General features: G+C 44.3%; 1 protein-coding gene and 1 non-coding gene across 5 annotated transcripts in view; both read right to left on the bottom strand.

The window, feature by feature from the left end:
* Positions 1-16,156, bottom strand: part of LRIG2 (leucine rich repeats and immunoglobulin like domains 2) — a 46,936-nt gene extending 30,780 nt beyond the window's left edge. For all 4 annotated transcript variants that reach the window (XM_075559515.1, XM_075559524.1, XM_075559518.1 and 1 more), the window contains exon 1: positions 15,717-16,156. In XM_075559515.1, coding sequence (XP_075415630.1) covers positions 15,717-15,955 — 239 coding nt within the window. In that variant the 5' untranslated portion in view covers positions 15,956-16,156. The remainder of the gene's footprint in view (positions 1-15,716) is intronic.
* LOC142438384 (small nucleolar RNA SNORA70) lies at positions 6,193-6,327 on the bottom strand. The gene has a single exon (XR_012782765.1). It is a non-coding gene; the product is annotated as a small nucleolar RNA SNORA70 (small nucleolar RNA).
* Positions 16,157-18,778: the final 2,622 nt, after the last annotated feature.

The following is an 18,778-nucleotide window of genomic DNA, read 5'->3' as shown; positions in this document are numbered from 1 at the left end:
ACAAGTTGGGCTGTTAACAACCAGGTAAGCAGTTCGAAACCACCACACCAGTCGCTCCAAAGGAAAAAGATGGGGCACTCTACTTCCATAACAGTTACTGTGTCTCAGAAATTTAAAAAAAAAACGAACTACTCTATTCTAGGGTCTCTGTGAGTCGGCATCAACTCGATGGCAGTGAGCTTGGTTTGGTTGGGTTTGAACATGACTAGCAGCACCCAATACAAACAACTAGAATCAAATGGGCGCTCATGACCTCGAGTGCTCATGTAGCAAATGTTTAAGGGACCATGTGCTGGGTGCCTTGCTAAGTCCTAGTTACAAACATGTCATTGTTCCCCTTTTCATAATCGGCAGTTATTTCTAGTACGTGGAGGCAAAAGCACTCCTCAACAGTAAACAAAACTCCCACGCTAACTTTCCAGTCTCCACTGCAGAGGGGCACACTCACTCACTCCTACTCCTAAATTTCCTCCTGGAATTTAATCATTCGACATGTGCATATGAGACTGCTGACACAGGATCAGCTTTCCTAATTTTTAAAATAGTACTCAAAAAAACCTAACCACCCGACGACCATCGAGTCAATTTCGAGTCTCCGCAACCCTAATGGAGAGCATAGAACTGCTCCTTGAGGCTGCATCTTGGGAGCAGACCACCTCATGTTTCTCCCTGGAAGGAGGCCCCGTGCTTAGCCCTCAGCAGCACAGCAGGGCCCTCTCCCCCAAAGCCGAATCTTAGAAAGTTCAAGCATTAGATGAAAACTCATTTCAAAGTTGGATACCTTTTTAAGCCTCTTACTATTCTTCCCAGTGGTTAATCATTGATTCCATTTAGTTTCCATAAACTAATGAGTTAAAAAACAAACAAAAGTCTTAAAACTGTGACCTTTTGTTTCAATGGTCTTCCCCTTGAAGTATCCCTAAAATGCGCTGGAGAACATGAAGTAATCTAATGCTTGGGGAATGTAACTCAAAGAGTCGAACTTAGCAACAGCCCATCTCGCCTTTGCCTTCTCACACTACTGGTATCTGAATGTTCGTGGAGCTAGGGATTGCCGGGGAAAGGTCTGGGGAAGGCCTTATCTCACACTGTAAACTCAGCTCTCCTCCTGCTGGCCTGCAGGGAGGCAGCTGCAATAAACGATGAATTATTAAAGTTCGTGTGGATACCATGTGGAGCCAGAGGTGCATTAAAGTAGTCGTTTAGTACCATCAGGGTGTAAATAATTTATAGGATGTACAGAGCAATCACAACTGCTTGAGGAGCATCACGTTCTGCAAGCTAATTGCAAAGAAGTCCTGCAGCCATGGAGATGCGGGGGGTTCTTCTGCACTGTCCCACACGGACACTTCTGGGGCCTTGGCAAGCTTGGTGAGCATTCCGTGGCCTCAATAGGCTCACGTGAACTCAATGGTAGCCAGGTAAGCAGCGGAGCCTCTGGAGACGCTGAAAGAGGGGAACACGGTCTCAAGTATCCGGAGTATACTAATGCATCATCAGACAGCATATTTGCCCTATTTTGTGAGAAGGGAAGCCCTGGTCTTGCTAATGAAGTGTATATCTAATAATTTACTTGTTGACATAACACTCAAGAAGTAACCATTATCAATCACAGTGCTGTGAGCTAACATGCTGATAAGCCAGAATACCCCTGGGTACACTGACCTAACAGGAGTTTCAAGACACAATTCCTGTGGTGAAGGGAGATGGCAGACGGCATGTAATATGAAAATAAAAATAATTTATAAATTATCAAAGGTTCACAAAGGTAGGGGCGGGGTGGGTGGAGAAAGAAGAGGAGCTGATACCAAGGACTCAAGCAGAAAGAAAATGTTTTGGAAATGATGATGGCAACTTATGTACAAATGTGCTTGATACAATGGATGTATGGATTGTTTTATAAGAGCTGTCAGAGCCCCCAATAAAATGATTGATTACAAATATTTTTAGAAGACAATCCTAAGATTCTGTTCTCCGAGGCTGCTCTTCCTTTACCACTGCAGCTTTACATGAAGGCATCCCTTCCCGGAGCTGCTGGCCTCCCTACCCGGAGCAGGGCTATTTAGTTTTTCTAATTTGTTATCTTTAATCAATGCCATGGGCTGGAACTGTCTGTGATGGGAGTCAGTGAGATCTGATTCAGGGTCAGGGAGGGGTCCTATTTTTAGAATCCAGGATATACCTTTGCTTTGAGGTTGGAGATGGCTATAAAATATTGGGTAACAATCTTTAGGATAAATAATATTTTATTTGCGTGAGTCATGCTATTTCAAATTAAGCATTTTACTTCTCGGATATTGTACTAATGCTTCTTATGACTCCAAAGAATTGGGACATGTGAAGAAGATGGAATGATTCATGTAAAACATCAGAGGCATGCTTTATTTTATCTCTCCCTTGGTTCTTAATGATTGAAAATGCCTTTTCACTAAAATTTGTTGTGGTGATGACTGTTCAACTTCTTTTCAATATGACTGAGCTATTAAATTGTATAATATGTGAATTATATGCCAATAAAATCGTTTTTTAAATGCCTTTTCATTGGGGACAATAATAAAATGCACACACAGTTAAGAATGTAATTTCTACATGCCTATCTGGGACCTTGGGCAAATTAACCTCTCTAAATGCCAGTGTCCTCTACAGTAAAATGAGAATACTAGTAAAGCAGAACAATGGTTAAGTGCCTAGCTGCTTACTGAAAGGTTAATGGTTCTAATCCACCCAACAACTCCACGAGAGAAAGCTCGAATAACCTGCTCCTGTAAACATGGAAGCAAAACAAAACACTACAGGCAGTTCTACTTAGTCAAACAGGGTCGCTATGTGTCAGAAAGTGACTCAATAGCACCTACCAGTATAAATATTACTGTCTTACTGAGAAGAGTAAAAGGATCAAAAATAAAATACTCAGCAAACAGGTCAGTATAAACGGGTTTGAAATACTAGATTTGAGAAAAGGATGGTATTCTAGCACTCTAACACATTCTCCTTTTCTGAGTATTTGTCTTTTGAGCATGGGGGTATAATCAACTTCCCTATAACTAGAGCTAATTCCTGACATTAACTTATTCAAGCAGTAATCTGAGTAATATTTCAGAATTCCAATTGCATAAGGTGTCATGGTCACATTTTTGGAGTACATAGACTTCTTTATCACAGAAGTGAAGATAACCCAGTGACATCATTTCTACAATTCTACATATATACTCACAGAAAGATGAAACAGTGTCTACCAGAAGTTACAGTGATAGCAAAATTCCAAAATAAAAAGAAATTCAAACACCTACCAAAATGAAATCAGCTAAGGAACTTATGAAACATCCAATTCACTGGAATTCTCTTGGGCCGATAAAAAGAAAATACAAGGGGGCTTCAAAGCTTATAGAAAACTTCCATCATCTTTTTATTCTATTTTCCAGTAAACTTTTTGGTGCGGCCTCATCCTTATGCACACAATTATCATATGATTGTGCTTGTGTGTTTTCTTTAAAGGAAGCAATGCAAGAAAAGCACACCCAGAAGCTGTTCAGTGATTTCTCATCACGTGGAAGCAATGTGTGACCTTGCCGCTTTGCATACTCTTGCAGCTTTAATATTTTACCATGGAAAGGTATTAGTTAATTTTTAAAATAACAATAAACATGAGTAAAAACACGTATCTTTAAGCCAGAATGTAAATAGGTAATAAAATTGTAATTGACACTTTTAAAAGACTAGAATTCTTCCTACAGAGTGTTTCCGAACAACGGTCACCCTGTGACAAAGAAACATTGAGTTAATCATGACAGTATAGACAAGGAAAAGAGTGTGACGAGAGATGTGCTCTGAGCTTTATAATCAGCAATATACCTCAGAATTATAATGGAAACCATCTGCCCTGAGGGCGCTTCAAACAGCTCCAATAGGCAGGAAGTGAGAGAGAAAGGAATCTGATAGAACTTTCTGACGCCCTCTCGCCCTCTCACACTAGACTTCGTTTTCAGACTCATGAATGAAATAGTAGTTTCGTTTTAGAACCTGGTGTCTGGTTGTCAAAATTCAAGCCAATGAACAGAGTTGATTTTCAGCAAGCAGCATGCACTCTTGCAGGCAAACTGAAAAGGTGGGAGGTTCTGGTCTACCCAGAGGCATCTTACAACCCTGACTCCCCAGGCCATCATGGAGCAGAAACTAGTTGACAGTAACTGGGTTTTGCTTTTAAATAAAACCATGAAACACTACTTACATGGTTTTAATATGTCTCCTTTTCCATTTAGAATAAAATAATAGCTTGACAATAGTGGAAGGAAAGTTATTGCTTACTCATAACACCAGGTAGAAAGCTATGTTATTTTATCACCATTAATTAATAAGCATTTTCTGGAGGGTCAACTGGGCTCCCCTTTGTATCAGACGCATTTTATCATAATCATTATTTTTTAGGGATTTTTTTAGGAATGGATATTAAAACAAGTTGTCTTATTACAAATTATTGGCAGAGACTCTCTAACCCAAACCAAGCTTCAGTTAGGAGTCTCCAAATTAATATACACCAGCCTCCCTTATTTGTATCCATTTTGACTCAAGAGGGTCTCATCTGTGGGGACTTGGGTGACCTGCAAGATGTGGCACAGCAAAGTGAGACTCAGGTAGGAAGACCAGGGAACAAATGAAATTCAGTAGTCTTATGTTCCAGGGAGGAACTGAGCACGCCTCTGTTCAGGGACACACAGGGCTCATACTGGGGGACAAGCAACACAGAGGAGAACTGTAGGACTCAGGTACCGTACGGAGCATGAGAGTAGCTAGGTTTTGCAGGTTAGTTTTATTGGTCAGCTTAAAGGTTTCTAGAGTATCGGCACAGGAAAGGAGAGTCTTCATTACAGGAAGGTCTATGGGACAGGGCTGGGAGCAGCAAGGCACAGTTGTGCTGTTGAAAGGCCGGTCACATAATAGCAATGGGGTCTGTCTCAATGGAAAACAACACTGGGCATGGATGGTTTGGAGAGCTAGTTATCAACCTACATCTGCTGAAAATGTGTGTGACACGAGAACAGGGGTCATAGCAGAAAGTGGGTCAGTAACCAAAAATGCCAAATCACTGCCATCACGCCGATTCTGAGACAACCTGGGTTCTCAGACTGTTGCTTCTTTATGGCATAGAGAGTCTTTCTCCCCTGCAGAAGTTGGAGAGTTATGAACCACCAGTGGTCTAATGCTTACCTGACAGCTTACCAAAGAGGAACTAGAAGGAATTCATGGGCTGCCTCGTTTTTGCTGCCCCTCCACTTTACCAAACATGATGTCCTTCCCCAGGGACAGGTTTCTCCTGACATGTCCAAAGCATGTGAGACAAAGTCTCATTATCCTTGCCTGTCGGGTGCATTCTGCTTGTATTTCTTCCAAGACAGATGTGTTTGCTCTTTTTGGCAGTCCATAGTCCTTTCAATATTCTTAGCACCTAATTCAAATGCACCAGTTCTTCTTCAGTCTTCCGTATTCAGTGTCCAACTTTCACATGCAAGTGAGCTGACTGAAAATACCATGGCTGGGGTCAAGTATGCATCTTAGTCCTGACAGTAGCATGCATGCTTGTCAATGCTTTAAAGCGGTCTTGACTGCAAATTTACCTAAGGCAAGGCAACGCTACAGGGCAGTTATAAGCTATCTTTTTCAAAAACCGCCATCAAGTCAATTCAGACTCACAATAGCCCAACTGAACATACTAAAACAGTCCCTGTGGGTTTCCAAGATTGTAAATCATTTCTGTTTGTTGTTTGTTTGAGTCAGAAAGTTCAATTTACACGTGGGCACAGGTTAGGCAGGGCACAGGGCAAAGCCTTCAGGAGTGCACGGCCCATCACTTGTCCAAGGGGCCATGGTTAGGGATGTATCTGACCCCATGGCCATCCAAGATGAGGTGCTTCTCAGCCACCATGTCCTTATATTCATGTGCATTACACTTGTGAAGCCCCACTTCTTAGAGATGTGGCTCTTCTGGCACCTAGGGAACTTGAACTTGGCCCTGTGTAAGGCCTCAATCACATGTTCCTTGTTTTGAGATTTGCTGTGGATGAACATGATGACCTGGCCAATGTGGACTCTAGCCACTGTGACTCAGGATCTCCCCAAGGCCCCTGAATCCCAGTTTGAAGCCTAGGTTAGGGACACAGAAATTAGCCAGGCCAGAGCCATCGAAGAGCTGCACAGGGTTGTCTCCAAGGTCCCTTAGGGCAGCCTATACATACCAACAGGCTGCATACACTACCCCACAAGGTGTGCTGTTTGCAGCCACTGCACACTGGCTCCCACAGGAAGGAGGATGGTCGTCTTAATTGGCTGCAAAAGGCTGTAAATCCTTATGGGAGCAGAAAACGGAATCTTGCCCCAGGAGAGCCTGGTGGGTTGAAAATGTGAGCCAGGCGGTTAGCAAGCCAACTCATAGTCAGCTCATAACCCGCTCTGCCACTAGGGTTGCTATTGAGTCAGACTCTGGCACTGCCAAGCGAATTTTGAAAGAGGTGTGTAAAAAACAAAAAATCTTTTGGGAGAACCTCAAAGTCAGGAAGTATCTAGTTACAAATTTATTTACACCACACTTCATTGCCGGTGTGCCTTTTCCAGATAACTTTAACACTGGTCATTATCACTCGTATTCTGCCAGTCACAATCATTTCAAATACTCTAACTGTAGTCTCCTTTTTAGAAAAGCTTATGGAAAAGCAAGGGAAGGTGAAAGGTCACAGTTTAAAAAGAAATTCTTTTATAACAGCCAACTATGAATTGTTCCTTTCTTCTAGTTTTGTTTCAAATATGAAATTAATGGTTTGGATGAAACTGCTTCAACTGTCTTTAGTTTTTATTTGCCATCTATTGAGCATCTTAACATTTTTTATAATTGACTAAGACAGACTAAGTCTAAGAACAGAGTCATTTACTTTGGCACAGGAAAGAAAGCACAGCTTAAGAACACGTTCAAAATAGTATAAAACAAAAATCACTTTTGTTAAGTTCTTAGTATGCATGGCTCCTTCTCCAGTCCCCCGACATAAATGCAGTTTTCGTTAAGAATGAATAATCCTTTTTAAGTACTATATAAATGCCAAAGATCTAGTACAAGATAAATGTATTTTCTTACATTAGCAAGTTCTCCAAAGGGATTGGAGGGCTTGCTAAATAATGTATACAGGGGAACACAGCACCCTGTGGGTAGAGCCATGCAAATGAGGGGCATGGAATCCTAACCTGGGAATTGGTCAGTTTTGCCATTCTGCTTAATTTTAAATGAGCCACCTGAAAGTGGTCTTCGGGATCTCAATACCATCCAGAGGAGCCAGGATAGGAGCACATCCTTTAGGCCCCAAGATCCCCAGGTTAAATCAATCCAGAAGACAGCTGACACCAGAGACGGTGAAAGACAAAGAAAAGAGGTAGTTGAGAAGGAGCAGCAGCAGAACCAAGGGCATGAGAGTGAGTGAGTGCCCATAAAACTCACTGCCATCAAGCTGATTCTGACTCCCATAAGATGGGTAGAACCACCCTTGTGAGTTTCCAAGACTGTAACTCTTCATGAGTAGAAAGTCCTGCTTTCTCCCAAGGAGTGAAGAGTGGCTGGTAGTTTTGAACTACTGACCTTGTGGTTAGAAGCCCAAGCATAACAACTACACCCCCATAGAGCAAGAAAATGGAGTGCCTTCGGGCAGGAAGCTTGCAGGAGGCTTGCTAGGGGAGTGGATTACCTCTAAGCATTAATGAGGGGGAGGGGGGATACTAAGTTTGATGATCCACAGAGCCAGAGTAGACACCTTCCATCTGAGCTTACTGGAACAGTGGGCACTGACTCAGTAGAACTAGCCCACGTAGAACAGAGAACAAGGGGACACAGGGATAGGAATCTGAGAGCTAAAGAATTGGGTAACACTTGTGCCAAGAGGTCAAGGGTCTAGATAGGCCTGTGAGCATAACTGCGGAGACTGTCCTGACTGTCCTGAGCATTCCTGAACCTGAAACTCCTAGACCAGTGTCTCCTTCTATGACTCACCTCTCAAGCCCTCATCCTTGTTTGGTATTCTGTAAGCCCCTCCTCCTATTACCTCAATCTTCCATCTTGCAGATCCTGGTCATCAGCATTCTGTCCAAGACCCTTCATCAACAAGTGATCCCAGGGCCTCCCACTTTGGACCAGGTCTAAGTAAATACACAGTTAATACATCAGTGTCCTTCAACTACCTCTGGACCAAAGAGTCACCGAAAGAACACATTATCTCATTCACTGTTCTCCCAAGCCTATTTCTCAACCAAGAGGTCGGTCTGGAGAATATGACCCACTAACTGGATGTCTGTCAGTGGACAGAGGAGGGCAGGGAGGAACTGGAATGAGGCAGAATTCAATTAAGTCTGAAGGGATTAAAAAGACTCATTTGCCCCCAATTCAGGGAGCACGTGGTTATTTGGTTATGAAACTCCATGCAGCCAATAACAGCCCCTCCCTTGTTTCTCTTGTACATTTTGGCCATGACATTTCAACTGGACAATAAAGTAGGTCTAAGATTCATAGGTTTAGATGACAATCCTGAATTATAACTAATTACTTCCCTAATAAATCTCATAAGCATGAGTATAGTCCAAGTTGTATGTGGCCATTGAAATGAATCATTAAACCCAGGAGAGTACAATGCGTGCTGTGGGAGCAATTGTTGGTGTCAGATTTGGTAAAGAAGGTTGGGGAGAGGACCCTGACCTTGGCCCTATGGCAATAGCCATGGGCTGATGCTGGTGTTGACTCCTCCTTCCCCTTGTGATGTTAGAGGTCGTAAAGTAACATTTAACAAAATATTTTCATTTCCACTGGAATGTCTAAGATCAACTTACACTAGGACTCACCGAGATACCAGAATATCATTAAATTATATTTACGCTCAAAATAACTGTAACATGTAATATGCTGTATACCACAGGTAAACATAGAAAGGATATAAGTGGTTGTTGCATAATTTCATGTGAATTTGATAAATAAGATCAAAGAGGTGGCGTCTAGCCTTTTAATCAGGTCACAGCCTAAATGATGCTTCCTTATGGGCATGGCCTTCTCATGAGGATTCTGGGAACTTCCTCTCTTCCTCCCTGGAGGCAAGAAGCAATCTCTCTGAGCTTCACCTTCCTGTGGAGAAGACACTCAGAGTAGGAGAAGTCACTTGGAGCCACACTGAGGGCGGCCAGAACCCTGGAGATACTTCCACCACCATTGGATCCACAAGACTTTCATCCACCGGCCTGTGCAAGTGGCTATGTAAGTCTGAAGAGGGCTGTATGGACTAGTATTGGGCTCACAGGCTGATATCAGACTTGTAGACTTGATTTGGACTGGGCTGTATGTTTTCTTAATATACAATTACTCTTTGATATAAAATTCTCTCTTACACACATATGAATGTCAATGGATTTGTCTCCTTAGTCTGCCTGGAGTAACACAAAGTATACAAAGGGGTGGATTTATTTTTATCTCAGACATTTCTGCCTCGCATGGTGCTTTTTAATGTGTATGTGTGTCCTTTCCTAACTTAAAAAATAAGACTGAAGAAATGGATGCTTATATCAATGCATTAAAACGTTCCGATAGATTCTTGGTGAAGTCCCTGGCTATATATTTCACGGGGGAGGTCAGGATTTGGGCTTGGGTACTGGAGTCAACAGCAAGCTAAATGGTCCCAGGTTTTTTAATCTTTTACAGTAGCAGCCCTGTTGGTCCTTCCTAATAATTTAGCCCACTCAGATTATATCAAAAGGTGAAAATTAAAGGTCAAAATCCTTAGGGATACATTTGTCATGCTTTCTACTTTCCAGGATGGTTCTAACATTGGAGAAGCAGTAGACAATGTTAATATTTTAAAAATCAAACTGCTTTTACCAAGAAAACCAATTCAAATAAACATCCAAATCACCCCCACCCACCACCACCACCACCCCCTCCACCCCTGGCCAATTAGCAACAACAATAAACTATGAATGATCATCCCTGCTGGGAAATATGTGGGCAGTCTCACACTGCTGAGAGGAATTTAAATTGGTGTATTATTCTGGGCTCAATCTAAAAATCATGCTAATCCAGGTTTGTTGCTGCTAGCTGCCCAATCATCAAGACCTCACACACAGCGGGGCGTGGCCAGATCCTAAACCGTGCCCACTCTCAGCTGCAGTGGGGACCATTGCGTTCCACATCCACCTGGTTCTCACTGGCTAATTCTGAGGCAGCACTCCTGACTTTTCCTCTTAGTCCATGTTAGCCTAGAAGCCTCACTGAAACCGGCTCAGCTTCTTATCAGCATGCAAGCCTCCACCAGCACACACATGGTGGCTGCACACGAGGTGCACTGGCTCGCTGATGAACCAAGCCCAGGGCTCCACGTGGAAGGGGAGAATTCCACCGCTGGGCCACCACGATCCGATAAAGGCCAAGTGGACTTGCTCTTCATGAGCTCCAATGAAACAGTTTCTTAAGGCTCTCTCATTGCAGACTTTTTTAGCTCAAAGAACTTCTGAATTTAACCAAAAAATGCCTTTGAAAGTGGCAATAGATTTTTATGGGCATCTTGTTTGCCACCTCCCCAGTTAGACCACTGAAAAGATGAGATAGGTTCAAAGTCTTCACACAAGTGAAAAGCACATTATACATGCTTTAAAATCATGGTTGAATGTGAACAAGTTCATAAACAGTAAGTAGGGCGGCAAGCTGCAAAGTGAAAACACCATAAACACTTACTCTCTCTCCATACAAAAAAAAACAAACAGTTAAAGGAATTACCCGTAAGTCTAGTGGGTTACGAGTTGGGCTGCTAATTTCAAGGTCAATCCGAAACCACTGCCACTATGCAGGGCAAAGATGAGGCTTTCTACTCCTAAAAAGAATTAGTGTTGGTTGATGTGATTGAGCTATGGATATGATAGCTGTAAGAGCTCCCAATAAAAGGATTTAAAAAAGCAAACACAAAGTAGTCTCAGAAACCCAGAAGAGCAGTTCTACTCTGTCCCATAAGTTTGCTGTAAGTCAGAATCCACCTGATGGCAAGGGATTGAGTTGGGGCTAGGTCTTTTAATGAATCAAACAGATGTTTCTGCTAACTGCTAGAATAGCAAGGTTATCGTCTGTGCTGAGACATCCCACAGTGTCCTTCCTTGAAGTATCCCAACCTTAGATGGGGGGAGGGAGGGGGTGGGGGTGGGCAGGGAACAGGTTGGAAGAAGAGGCAGCCTATCAAAAACTCCTCACACTATAGCCGCAAATCCTAGTGACTCTGCCTGCAACTATTATTTATTACTCTTTAGTAAACATCTCATAGACGCTGGGAACAATGATCACAATAAACACAAGATTGGTTCCGGTGAAAGCTTTTCTAAATTGTGTCGCAGTTGGACAAAGCCAGAATAACAATGTGCCTACATGAGGGGCATTCAAACAGTGGGTGGAAAAACTCGTCTTTTCATTCCATTTTTCCCACAAGCTTTTTGAAGTCCCTTTATATTCAAAATTCCCTCCTCCCCCCTTTTTAAAGATGATTTCGAAACACAAATATCTAACTAAGATAATGTCCCGATCCACTCACAATGTTTGCAAAGAGACTCAGGTATCTTGAACAGAAACCATCTGTTATGGATTGAATTTTGACTCCAAAAATATGTTTTGGAATCCTGGCCACTACACCTGTGGATGTAATCGCTTTTCAGAACGGGAGTGTGTGGTCAGCACAGTGTCAGGTATGTTACACCTAATCACTTCGGAGTTATAAAAAAGATCAGACTATATACAACAGGAGCACCAATGGCTCCTGAAGAGCCCCAAGGAACCAAGGCATGCCAGACTCCAGAGGCTGAAACAGGTCCTTCCTCAGATGCGCCCTGAATTCTCACTTCCAGCCTCTTGAACTGTGAGAAAATACACTTGTTTCTAAAGCCACCCACTTACTTGTTACCATAGCACTAGATAATAAAACAAACAAAATAAACCCTCGGCCATGCCAAGAGCGCTGGTGGCGTAGTGCTTGCAGGGGTGAGGGGTGGGGGCCTGCGATCTGCATCGTCAGCAGTTCAAAACCACCACGAGCTCCTCAGGAGAAAGACCAGGCTTCCTACTCCTGTATACACAGTTACAGTCTCGGAAACCCACACGGGGTCCCGGTGGCAGCGCGCTTGATTTTGATTTGGCCATTCCAATGGCCAGCAACCCTGTAGGGCAGAGGAGAGCCCATGCAGCTTCTGAGATGGTAAATGTTGGGGAAGCAGACAGCCTCAACTTTCTCCCTTGGAACAGCTGGTGAGTTTGAACTGCTGACCTTGCAGTTAGCAGCACCATGCTTTACCCTTTGGTGCCACCAGGGCTCCTTAGATAACGAAGTCTCCATCTAACAAGATTTTTAAAGGCCTAGAATTGGGGCAGGATACCTTTGACAGTTCCTCCTGACAGCTCTCAAAAGACATAACTGCACACTTTAATTCAATTATTCATTGTGCTCATCCAACAAATATGTTTGAGCACCCACACACCTGGTGCCTGTTCACCTATAACACGAACAAAAGTCCCTGCCCTCATGACATTTGCAATCTGCTGGAAGACAAAGTAAAATGAGTAGAGCATGCTGGAGGATAGTATCAGCTGAAGACTAAAAGGGGCCTGGATGAAGGGATGGAGGATTGAGGAGAGATAGGGACATGGAGTATGGGAGAAGGACAGTGTGCCTCTGGGAGAGTACAGGTCGTCTCGAGGTCCCGGGCTTCTTGTGGACACTGATGTAAACAACAACAACAAAATAAAGGGGATAATGAGATGGACTAAAGGTATCAAAACAAATCACTGTCCTTGGTGGTTATATTGTGAGCACTGAAGAAAAGGAAGGGGTGAAAGACATTTCCAGCGTCACACACGGCTCTCCACTCTGCGGTGTGGACATGGAAGGGTGATATTATCCAGAGTATGAAAACATTCCTCTTCATTCCTGCCTGTGAAGGGCTAGAGGCCTGGAGCTGGGGAGTCCTACCCAGCCTTGATCACAGAGAAAGGCAAGTTTCTAAGCACACTATTTTTCAGCGCCACAGTCAGTCAGCCTCACCTCTCTGAGAAGTATCATGACACATATCCTGGAAACAAAATGAGAGGAGGAAACAAGAAAGAAATATAGACAGTAACAGTGGCAGTAAGCATGAAAGACCTCAGTAGAAAGAAAACTTATTCTGTACCTTTTCAAAAAGGGCATTTAGTTCACCACTTTGCAGTTTAAAGCAATTTGGGTGGACTCTCCCAACTGAAAAGAACTGTTATGTCAAAAAATGCTTCAACTTCTCAGTTTTCTTCAAAGTTTTCCTTTACACACAATAGAAGGTTGAAAGAATTCATGTCATGTTCAAGGAGAGAAAGTAAAGGGGGTGGGAGAGTGAAATGAACTCAAAAGCCCTTAAGTCAACTACGGAGCAGCTGGTGGGTTTGAACCACTAACCTTGCAGTTAGCAGCCAATGTCTAACCTGAATTTGTTGGTGCTCTCATAAAGGGCCACAGTGACAGATTATCAAGGAAGAGAGGTTCTACTGCCTAACCTGGCACAAGATGCTGACTAACATACCTGCTCCCCCAACTCACATGTGTGCACGTGTGGAGGGAATCCAGAATATCCAATGCCTGGCATCCACAGAGAATCCAGTCAGACTTTAAATAAGTCAGCTTGATTTCAGGGATAGTTTCTGATACAGAGCAAAATAAAGAGAGTTTCTAAAACAGTTCCCCAAACCATGACTGTCTTGTCCATGACCTTTCTGATGGCTGTCAGTTTGGGTATTTGGATTTTACTCACTAAAATACTTCAATTATGACACCTGTTTCAAAATTTCAAAACCGCATAAAGAAACCCATTTGTATTTGGTGGTTTCACAGTTGAAGAATGCTACCTTTTTTTTTTCCAGCTTAAAACAGTACAGTTCTATCTTTTAGCATTCTAAGTACCCATCTGCTAACAGAAGACTTCCATCCAATTACATTTCTACAAGAGAACTGCTCTCCTAGGCATTGCACTGCAAGTAAAATGTCAATTTCATTAAAGGACATTTAAAAGTTTTGAATGTCATTGGTTCTTAATGTCATTGGCTTTATGCAATCTAACTTAATTAAACAAAAATCAAATCACAGCAGAAACTATATCTTACATAAAACTATGACTAATTACTGTTTACCTACCAGTGGAGGATCTTAAGAAGTTGGGAAAATGTATTCCGATTAGCTAAATGAAGTTGTGTTACTTTTCAACCTAAACCAAATGTATTCGTCATCTCAGGTAGCTAGCTGTTCCCAAAATGTCTTAGAAAAAGAAGCTTGATATATGCAGAACAAAGAGATGCGATAGGTACTAGTTTTAACTCAGATCATATTGCGTATTGATATGAACTTTTACATCTGAGTGGGTGAAACTAAAAGTAGCTACAGGTGTCACTAGGGGAAAACAATCAGAGGCATTTTACTACACCGCAGCTCTAGGCTCTCAACAACACTTGACTATTTTTAAATTATCTGAAATTTCCGCAGTGAATACAAGGGGAGGGACTTCAAGGGGCATGGATAAAGTGGAATCAAAGCCCATTTGTATATTAAGGAACTCCGTGTCCTATCTACATTAGCCTAGAGGTCTGCACATCAGCAGACAGAGGCCTTCTACTGTATACAAGCAGCCTATTTCCAATGAAAATCCAAACCACCCTCCTGCTGTAATCGCACCTCAGGTCATTCTGGGTGCTCTAAGATGACTCTATGAGAAGCCTGTCAATTAATGAATGTGTTGCTCAGTTAGCGGCTGAGAAGTAACTATGTTATTGGTTGGGTTAAGGCATTCCATAATTGTAGCACTTAATACCTGTTGTTCTTAATGCCACCAGGCCTACTCAGCCTAATGAGAGCTCCAGGAACCACTAATAGAGGTCTATGGAGGTGAGCAGCAATAGAAAATCTCTGGGGGAATTGTACTAGTCTCCCATATATGAAGGATGGGCGTTAATTTTTAGTTCTTATCACCAGGAAATGCACTGAACACAGAGCATCACATGATTTTGGAAAGCATATCCTTTCCGGTTTTACAGGGCCACCTAAATTAGATCAAGAAGAAGGCCACCTGTCAGGGCACCTGTTCTAGGCAGTGCTGGCTCTCCTGCCACCTGAGGCAGTTTCCAGCCCTGTCCATCCAGGAAAACTCCAGGGAGCAAGGAGTCTATTCCCAGAGGGCTTGCTGGATGTCACCCACCACCAACAGACCTATCAAAGTTGCGGCCCAAATTGAGCCACCGTGTGAACTAGGACAAAAAGCCATATGCCTCTAGTGACACTAGGTACAAGATCAGGTGCGGGGGGGGGGGCCTCAAGCTGAAAGACACGCCAAATTATGAAGCTGCCTGCCTAAAGTCAGCGAGGCGATCAGCTCCACGCTCAACGCACCCAAGAATCAATCCCAGAGCCCAGGACCGGGGACCCCTCTAACAGCACCCCAACCCAACCCCTCTCCTCTCCAAGCTTGGGATCCCACCTGCTTGGCCCCCAGAATCGTAACCCAGTACTTCATACAAGCCCCCAGAAACCCTGCCGACACTGGTCTTTCAAACCCACCACAAAGTTCCCCCACTCCTTCCTGGGCTTTTCCTACAGAACTTCACTCGCGCTGCCCCTCGGGCCCCCTCGGCGGGGACGCTCCCCTCCCCTCCCCTCACTCACAGGCTGGCGGTGTGTGCGGGCAGCGGGCCCGACAGTGCCCTCCAGCTCGACGCGGGCACTTTCCTGCGGCTGCAGTCCAGCAGAGGCGGGTGGCAGGAGCAGGGCACCGGGCAGAGGCCTGCCTGGGCGGGCGGCAGCAGGAGCAGGACGGCCTGAGCGAGCAAGAGGAGCCAGGGAAGCGGTTCGGACCGATGCCCCAGCAGCGGCTCTTGCCGAATGCCTTGGGGCGCCGGCGCCATTTTCCACCCCCCCCAGACGCGGACTGGGTCCGAGAAGAGCCGCCAGCTAGAAGAGGCAGCTCGGCAGAGGCGTTTGGCGCCCGGCGGGACCACTAGAAGCCCCCGCTGTCCCTTGTCCCCGCTGAAGGCAAAGGAGGGACGGATGCAAGCAGTGTCCAGGGAGAGGCGACTGAGAGGCCTTACGGACACCCCGCCTCGATCCGCCCCACGACGCAACGTCCTCACGCACAGGAGCCAGCCAATCCAGGCTACAGCCTGAGATTGCGTCGGGGCGGGGCTCAATGAGGCGGTGGGGGCGGGGCTCAAGGAGGAGGTGGGGGCGGGGCTCAAGGAGGAGGTGGGGGCGGGGCTCAAGGAGGAGGTGGGGGCGGGGCTCAATGAGCGGTGGGGGCGGGGCTAGGGGCCAGAAGAGCTACTCGGGAGGGAGCCCGTCAGGTGTCTGGCACTTGGGGGCCCTTCTAGACCTCCGTCACCGTCCATCCGCTGGAGTGCACAGGCTCCTTTAAGGGGAGCGACTGGGCGCAGCGCTTGGGGTGGAAGTTGCGACTGTGGGTGTATAGACTCCAATGGTAGGCGAGGATCTTTTGTCGTTTCTGGACCCCAACAAAGAAGAATTACCGAAGGGCTGCCTTCCCTTCCAAGGCACGGCCTTGAATCTGGAGCCTCCTGCGCTTCCTGCCATCCGGCGTTAGCCAGGTCAGCCTCCAGCCCGGAGCTAGGCAGCCGCGTCTGCCCCCTGCCGGTCGTCTGCTGTTCGTGCAGTCCTGCAAGGGGCGACCACGCCCACTCCGACCACACATACGTAATCCCTATCTGTTGGTGGGCCAATAAACTCCTGAAGACGGGGTCCTGATTAGTCTTAATCTATGCACCCGCCCCCACTACTATTAGAGCGTGGAATTCAATAATGTGGGCAAGAATACCGTTCCTTCCTTTCTTTTGGAGGATGCTGTCCTGAATAACTCCCTTAGAAAAGCAAGGGAGATAGGCTGATTTTAAAGGGTATTCGTTAAGCAGTCAGCAAAGTGAAGCCTGGTGCGACATTCTCCAAAATTTACTCTGGAGCCGAGATTCTGGAAATTGCAGTGAAGTTTTTCCACTCACTTAGTCGTGTATTATATCCCAGGTGATGAGTAAGACGTTTAAGAATACTAATGTTGGTTGTGCAAGTGGTTGGCATGCTGGGCTGCTAACCGAAAGGTTGGAGGTTCGAGTCAATCCAAAAACACCTCAGAAGCAAGGTCTGATGTTCTCTACTGCACAGATTATACTTGCTGCCATCAACTCAATTCTGATTCACAGTGGCCATAGAGGGCAGGGTAGAACTTGCCCCTTTGGGTGTTAACTCTTCACCAGAGTAGAAAGCCTCAGCTTTCTCCCACTGGTGTCCTACTTCCGAAAAATCAGCGATTGAAAACCTTGTGGAGCACACAGAGTTCGCCATGCATCCACCTGCAGGTAATATGGTTTGTACCTTCCAAGGAGCATTTGCACCTATTGCCTTGCTTGGTTCCACAATGGCTACAAAATGGGCAGATCAGTTACAGCTGGAGGAAACGTGCCTAGAGAGGTTAAATCATGTCATGCTGAAGTAGAGGCCAGGCTGTCATTTGCTTGTGGGTTTTCTGACTCTTGGATTAAAAACCTGGGTTCAAAAGACAAACGATACCTGCATCATGAGTTGTCCTAGGAAATCAAACTTTCCTATGCCTTTAAAAACATAATTTTGGAAAGAATCTACTCTTCCTTTTTCAAAGTGACATCTAAATTACATCAATCTATAGTACCTTATGTAGTATCCATAATATATAATACTGAAATGATTCCTGGAATGTGGGTTCCATGCAAGACTCTAATCCAAACCAAACTTAAAGCCAAGATGGCATAGTGCATTTCACCCTTAGTCTCCTTCCCCTGATTGCTGTATAGGCTTCACAACCTCCGGTCAGAAACTGGGCATAGGCAGTAACCCTACAGAGAAAGGGGACATCTTACTACCTCTCTGGATTATGGCTTTAAAGCTCCCTGTGAAGTTATGCCAAGTGGACTGATTAAAAATGTATGTTCTCTACCTTGTGTTTTCCCCAATAAATAGTATAGATCAGTCCAGCTCAAGTCCATCTCAGCTTTTAATTCCATCCGCACGTTATTTTTACCTCTCTGACACACTTATGTACACAAATACCTTTGTGCTCCCTAAATTGGCTAGTATAGTCCCTGGCACATAGTAGATACTCAATAAATCATGAGTGAGAAGTTATCTTACTCCCTAAGTGATGAAATTACCTAAATATTTTTCTTTAAAACCTTTTTCTCTTATGAACAATGTTAATATACACTGAAGAGAGAATAATATAAGCCCCCATATGTCCAACTAGATTTCTCAAGTATGTATTTTATTTTATTATTTTTTAATCATTTTATTGGGGGCTCATACAACTCTTATCACAAGCCATCCATTTTGTCAAGCACTTTTGTACATTTGTTGCCATCATAATTCTCAAAAATTTGCTTTCCACTTGAAACCTTGGTATCAACTCCACATTTTTCCCCTCCCTCCACACTCCGCGCTCCCTCATGAACCCTTGATAATTTATAAATTATTATTATTTTGTCATATGAACAATGGTAATATACACTGGAGAGAGAGTAGTATAATAAGCCCCCATATACCCAACTAGATGTCTCAAGTATGTATTTTATAAAGGCTTTAGGAATTAATCTCATTAATAATAAAACAAGGCTTTTGTAATCATTGCCCTAGATTTAGAGGTGGTCTGGTGGCTTAGTGGTTATTCACTGGGCTGCGCTCTACACGGTGGG

This window comes from Tenrec ecaudatus, chromosome 1 (genome assembly GCF_050624435.1).
Source record: "Tenrec ecaudatus isolate mTenEca1 chromosome 1, mTenEca1.hap1, whole genome shotgun sequence".
Taxonomy (NCBI): domain Eukaryota; kingdom Metazoa; phylum Chordata; class Mammalia; order Afrosoricida; family Tenrecidae; genus Tenrec; species Tenrec ecaudatus.
This window is presented reverse-complemented; position numbering and strand designations above follow the sequence as displayed.